This window comes from Coffea eugenioides, chromosome 6 (assembly GCF_003713205.1).
Source record: "Coffea eugenioides isolate CCC68of chromosome 6, Ceug_1.0, whole genome shotgun sequence".
Taxonomy (NCBI): Eukaryota; Viridiplantae; Streptophyta; class Magnoliopsida; order Gentianales; family Rubiaceae; genus Coffea; species Coffea eugenioides.
The window spans coordinates 54,009,282-54,016,245 of record NC_040040.1 but is presented as its reverse complement, the minus strand read 5'-3'; the positions used below and the strand labels follow the sequence as shown (position 1 = coordinate 54,016,245).

The 6,964-nt window shown below is 35.1% G+C and overlaps 1 protein-coding gene across 1 annotated transcript; it reads left to right on the top strand.

Moving 5' to 3' along the window:
* Positions 1 to 3,359: 3,359 nt before the first annotated feature.
* LOC113775179 (cytochrome P450 71A1-like) lies at positions 3,360 to 5,813 on the top strand. The gene is made up of 2 exons (XM_027319945.1): positions 3,360 to 4,430; positions 5,038 to 5,813. The coding sequence occupies exons 1-2, from the start codon at positions 3,537 to 3,539 to the stop codon at positions 5,674 to 5,676; spliced, it is 1,533 nt and encodes a 510-aa protein (XP_027175746.1). The 5' UTR covers positions 3,360 to 3,536; the 3' UTR covers positions 5,677 to 5,813.
* Positions 5,814 to 6,964: the final 1,151 nt, after the last annotated feature.

The window sequence follows — 6,964 nt, the reverse complement described above, 5'->3', positions numbered from 1 at the left end:
CAATTCATCATCCGAACGCCTAACCTTCACCTGCATGGCCATAAACAATTTAATCTACCTCTGATCAACACATCTCAGCCCAGAAAATTACCTCAGACCGAAGCTCACTCACACGATAGAGAAACTAAAATTTTCTCTCCTCTCGGCTCGCTTGAGGCTGGATGGTTGGTCCTGGTGATGTTGCAGCTGCGGGGTGTTGAGGTGGATGGTGTAGTTGGAGGTGGATTGAAGCTGGTTGAAGGTGCGACAGGGAATGAAGCTCACGCAGTGCTTCTCTCCTTCCTTCTCCTTAGCTCACGGACAAAGCAGGAAAAGAATTGCAGCTCGCGGTTTCTTTCCTTGCTCTCGGTTGTATGGTGTAGCTCGGCCTCTCACACTCTCTCTCAGTCGATACTCACGAGGTGAAGCTCTCCCTCTCTCACTCTTGATCAATGCTCACGGTGTGAGGAAAATGGAACTAGTTGTGCGAGGTTGAGGTGAAGAAATAGGCGCGGTTAAGGGTTGAGTGTGCAAGAGGGTGGAGTGTGAAGGTGGTGAAAGAAGTGTATTGGCCGAAGGGTGCGGTTGGTTATCATGATGACCGGAGATGTTTTGGGGTTTGCATGGTAGTTTTGTGACATTATAGGGGTAATTTGGGCATTTCACATTGTCCTACCAATGACCACTTAAGACCCCAATTCCAATTTAACTCCAAAAATTATTCCGAACGTAAATTAAATTCCTAATGATGTACTAATCTTGCAAGGCTTCACTTATCGAAATATTTACGTCCCACGCGTAATTAGTATACTTGTATTATTCTTATCTAAAATTTGTCGGCTTTATAGTTTTAACGTTATTCACTAATTAAAATCTATTATTGGACTTTAAATAATTTATTTTAAGGTAGTAAGATTAATCGGCTCAAGTAACGTTGATTTAGCGTCATGGAGACTAAGGTTCTAACGTTTTATGTTAAGGCGATAAAATTATTCTAATTCCAAATGTATTAATATATTTAAGCAAAACCAAGAAATTTCATAACTTAGAAAAATTATATTAGTTCCCACATGAAAAGTGTTTTTAAGTACTTATCTGCAAACAAGTGAAAGTAATGCTAAAATTACTAATGAATTAAAAATGCAAGTGAAATACGAAATGATATTTGTATATATTTTCAGGGTTCTCACAGACTCGCATCTCCTTGGCTCCATGTGCCCAGCCCAAAATCCCAAAACGCAACCATTTTTGCAATGGGACATGCATATACAGTTGATTACTGCTGCAGTGCTGCTACATCCTGGCCACAACTCGCTCGCACGTGTTCATACAACATCCATATCTTCTTGTTGCCCCCTCTCCATGCATGTATGTAGATTCTTTTTTTTTTGAAGGTCAAAATATTTTTAATATTATATTTTGATCCTTAGATTATTAAAAATTATTAATATATCTCAAATATTTCATACTTTATAAATATTATCTTAAAATTTGGTATTATTTTTTAATTAAATCCATAATTTTAATTCTAAACTTGTTAATACTCATTAAATAATATAAATTGGTATTTGACTGTTCTAATTTCTTTGTATTTTCTTGTTAAATATATTTGAAACATCAAATATATATGAATATATCTTTGTTAATATTAACATGTTATTAGGTATTTTACATATAATATTTTAATTTTTAAATAATTTTTATTTATGACATCATCCGGTTCAATCCCGATCGAACCCGGTTGAACCCATTGACCCCTGACCCCTGAACTTGAACGAGTCGATACCCGGTCCGGTTCTGAAAACATAGTTATAGGGTCTAAATCCCCACGCAATTGGCCAAAATTGAAAGTGCGGTATAAAGTGGTAGAATACATCACGAGTACTCCATTGGCTCGAGTGTCTAAGCAAATCTGTGTCCTACTTGACCGAAAACTTGGAATAATTCTCTCAGGTCCTAACTCCTAATCAAATAATTGACAGGCCTTAGTGTTCAAACAAGAACAGCCATACTTGGCTCATTAAAACGACAATTGTGATAAAGCTGAAGTGCACGTAACATGCCAATAGCCACCACTATTTGTCTCAGCTGATGTATCGACAGTAATCTGCAGGCCGATATTTTCTTGGGATAACAATAGCGGCAAGTTGCACAAGAAGGCGAATTCCACGGAATCTTGTACAACTTCTGGGACTAGCTTGTCAAAAGAATTGATGGATTATCTCTTGCTTCAGACAAAAAAAAGAAAAAGAAAACCCAAAAACACTCAAGTCATACAATTCCTGCTTCCAATTGTTTCCGTCTCGCCAATCACTCAATTGTCCTCTCCCAACCACCCTCTTCAAATATTGTGAATAATCTCATGTAAAGTTGAAAATTATTTATTAATCAAGGGGGTTATGTATGACTCTGTTTGAATTCGAGAGTTTTTAAAAATTAATTTTTTAAATATTATTAAAATTTTTAAAAAGTACTCTAAAAAGTAGTCTAAATTTTTTGTAATGTTTAAAAAATATTCCAAAATATATTCTAAAAACTCTTCTACTCTTAAATATCTTAAAATATTTTCTAAAAATATCCCAAAATATACTATAAAAACTCTGCTACAGTAAAATTTTTCAAAAATACCCCAAAAAATAACTACTCCAAACGGACTTAGTCTTCCATCACACTGTCTTATAAATAACCATTTTTTTTTAATTTTTATACATCCCTCCTACTGAGCAATTGCTTTAGAACTATTTATACTCAAAGTTAATTACTACTTGAATATGAAACAACTTTAAAAAAATGAAAACTAGAAAACTCAAAATGAAATTTGTCTTTGTATAATGATATCAATTTAGGATTAGCACTATCATATGAAAGTTACAAACACATGCAAAAGTTTCTCAATCATTACTTCGCATCGCTTAGGATTTTAAAAATTTGCAAAGTGTTAAAACTCAGCGGTAGGAAGTATCTTAAATATAGAGATAAGAAAATAGAATAATAAAAAATTTGATTAAATTAGTGGCAAAAAGTGTCCTGTAACTTTTAAAGTCATAGTCAGTTTGTAAATTTTTATTTTTCATGATTTTAAGGATACAATGTTGCCTACTCGCTATAGGTTTTGATTCTACCAAAGCTAAGTTCTTAAGATAGAGATCTTCTCGATGTGAAATTCTGAAAATGGACGGTGCTATTGCTGCCATAGAATAAATTAGGAGTTTGTAACATTCTTAGTTTTCATCATTTCGATCATTTAAGGTACAATAATTGTGTTTAGATAATAAATTATTTGAAATAATTATAAAAATACTATAACACTTTTATTGATGTGACGTGAAATAAAAAAATAGAAAATATATTTATGATAAGGTCATATCCCACTGCTCACATCTTGGTATTCTCATCAATTATTATCCAGAAAAGAACCCAAGTTTTGTTCAAATCCACCACGCAACTCAAACTCAAGCTCATATTCAAGCTCAACGAAGTCTAAATATTCGAGTTCACTTCTTTCTGATCAAATTTCCATCAGACAAAGACCATCATATCTTACTTCCAGCCAGAAGATGGAGATACTGATTGCTTTAATCTCAGCACTTCTAATTATCGTCCTAAGCGTTCTCCAAACGAACAGGAGGAGATCATCAAGACCAAAAAATCCTCCACCACCAGGTCCTCCGGGGATTCCAGTCATTGGAAACTTGCTTCAGTTTGATACCTCAGCCCCTCATGTATACCTTTGGCAACTTTCCAAAATATATGGTCCTCTCATGTCTCTTAAGCTTGGATCCTTTCCACTGCTTGTGGTTTCATCCGCAAGAATGGCTGAAGAAGTTGTGAAAAACCATGACTCGACATTTTCTAGTCGCCCACTCCTCCTAGGTTCCCGAATGCTTTCTTACAACGGCTTGGATATCGCCTTTTCTCCATACAGCGAGCAGTGGAGAGAGCTGAGAAAGATTTCTGTTCTTCATCTCTTCAGCAACAGAAGGGTGCAGTCATTTCGTGGTATTCGTGAAGATGAAGTCTCCCGGATGATCAGAACGATATCCAAGGAAGCATCTTCATCTCAAGTGACGAATTTGAGTAAGACTTTAATATCACTTTCAAGTACGTTTATCTGTAGAATTGCTTTCGGAAAGAGGTATGATGAGGAAGATCAACAAAGAAGACGATTCCATGATCTCCTCCAAGAAATGCAGGCTGCATTCGCGGGGTTCTTTTTCTCAGACTATATTCCTTCAATTGGTTGGCTTGATAGCCTCAATGGGATGCGTTCTCGACTTGAGCGGACTTGCAGTAAGTTAGATTCATTTCTTCAAGAACTCATCGACGAACACTTAAATCCAAATAGGCCAGAGTCCATGAATGGTGATATCATTGACATCATGCTTCAATTACGGCAAGAACAATCAACTTCCTTTGATCTAACGCAAGATCACATCAAAGCGATGCTCATGGTGATTAATTACCTGTTCAAAGGACCTACTCATTTTTTGTTTGATAATATCGTTCAAAACGTCTTTCACATTTCAACAAATAAATTTTTTCGTCCTTCACTTTTGAAATTATAAATTTACGTTCCTTACAAAATTAATTTGATAAAATTTAGTCTCAACTTAGGTTTTCGATCATTTTTATCTTGAATCCATTATGTGACCCACATATTGTTATTTTTTTTTTGGAGCAAAAATGTTAGATCTTATTTATAGTTAAATAAATGACTTGATCCATATTCACTTTTGCATCTAAAAAAGTAGGATTTGATTTAATCTATATTCATTTTTGCCATTAAAAAGTGGAATCTAGCCTTCTTGTATATAAAAAATAATTGCATGTGGTCACATAGTGATTTTGGATTAAAAAGTGGTCAAAAATTTAGGTAAGGATCAAATATTATTAATTTGAATTTGTAAGGAACGTAAAATTAATATTTTAAAGGTGAGAGATGAAGAAATTCATTTAATGAAACGTGGGAACGTTTTGAACGATTTTTCATTTTTGTTTTTCCTTTTAAGAATTTGGATCAATCCCATTTTGCTAATCTGATTCAATATATCATTGTAGGATGTTTTTAGTGCAGGGTCGGATACTGTTGCAGCTACAATAATCTGGGCAATGGCAGCACTGATGAAGAGCCCTGAAGCAATATTGAAGAAGGCACAAGCAGAGATTAGAGGTGCACTTGGAAATAAAGATAAAGTAAACGAAGATGATATTCAAAAGCTCCCTTATCTCAAGGCAATTGTCAAGGAGACCTTCAGATTGTATCCTCCAGCTCCACTTTTAGTTCCAAGACAGACACTAGCAAATTGCATAATAAATGGTCACGAAATCCGGTCCAATTCTATAGTTTACACGAATGTCTGGGCGATTGGAAGAGATCCCGATAATTGGGAAAATCCAAATGAGTTTTTGCCTGAGAGATTCTTGAATAGTAGCGTAGATATGAAAGGGAAAGACTTTCAACTGATACCGTTTGGGGCTGGGCGAAGGGGCTGCCCTGGATATTCTCTGGGACTAGCAATGGTGGAAGTTGGACTTGCCAATCTTCTGTATTCTTTTGACTGGGAATTGCCTTCTGGGATCAAGAAAGAAGACATTGATACTGAAGTTTTACCGGGTCTTACAATGCTTAAGAAAAATGATCTGCTACTTGTCGCAAAAAATGTGTGTGCGCAGCAAGTGTCAAGTTCTGGCATCTAAATACTTGGGACCATGTATTCTTTGCTGTGGAACTTCCTTTTTTTTTCTTCCCTTCTTATGTTTAGTTTCTTTTGTGACTTGCTTCTAGTCATATAATTATATTCAAGGGTCTGTTTGGAACATAAGTTTTTTGATTACGAGTTTTTTTAAAAACTTTAATTACAATTATCTCAAAAAACTCTACAAATTTTTTAAAAATGCATACCACAAATGCCCAAACACATACCAAAAAATTTTCCCTTCTTTCTTCTTCTACCTCCCCACAACTCATTCTTCCACCACCTCCACCAATAGCCGCCGCCGACCGCCACTCCACCGGCGCTAGCATCAAGGCCCGATGACTCTTCTTCTTTTTTTTCCCCTTTCTTTCCTTTCTCCCCCTCTCTCTTTCTCTCCTCCATCTTCCTCCTCTCCTTCCTCCCCCCTCCCCTAAAACCTTGTATAATAGTATAGGAAAATTATGTGGATAAATATAAAAATCACAAGAGATTAAAGTGAATATTTATACAAATTATAAGGGTGTTATATGGATATTAAGACTTTATCACATGTTCTTTTAAAATGTGTTTGGTATAAATGCTGTAATTGGTTGTACATTCCGTTTATTTTCTACTTTACAATTTACATAAAACCACGAGGGTTATATGACTATTTTAAAACTTTAAGAGGTTTATCTAGTATTATGTAAATCTGCATTGAGGGTAATAAGTAATTTATCCTATATTTCATAAGAGATGGGCCTTTTAATATCCGTGACTAGGTCCAAGCCATCTACATAGATTGGCTTGGTTTGATATGGGGGTCCAAAAAACTAAGCCCAAGTTAAAATGGGCTGCACTTGGATAATGGTGGATATGTTCAGCCTTGTCTTTTCCCGACCCAGACAATTCAGCCATGTTATATGCTACTACTTACTAGTTAATTTTTTTTTCAAACAAACGAGTCAATTGCAAGATCTTTGATTGATTGTCAATCATTTCCTCCTCTTTCTTCTCCTTGTGAGGTTTAAAATCTCCATTGGGAAAAAAATAAAAAATAAAAAAAGCACTTCTTATTAAATAGTGGCTATATTAATTAAGAAACTGTGATGCTAATTATGATAATTGTTGTATTTAGTATCTGAAACTTGGTTTCTATTTTGGTAATACCGTCCTTTGATATAAGTTGAGAACAAAGCAAAATGTTCATAAAAGCTGAAGGACATATGAGCAAATTCACCCTATTCCGGTAAGGAAAATCGCAAAAAAAAAAATCCTTCACCTTATCTCTATGGTTTAGTCTAACGTCC

Bases quoted from the DNA above. Each gene is read 5' to 3' on its own strand.
- LOC113775179 (XM_027319945.1), top strand. From the start codon at position 3,537: ATGGAGATACTGATTGCTTTAATCTCAGCACTTCTAATTATCGTCCTA. The intron at 4,431-5,037 runs GTGATTAATTAC...ATATCATTGTAG, and splicing joins ACATCAAAGCGATGCTCATG to GATGTTTTTAGTGCAGGGTC.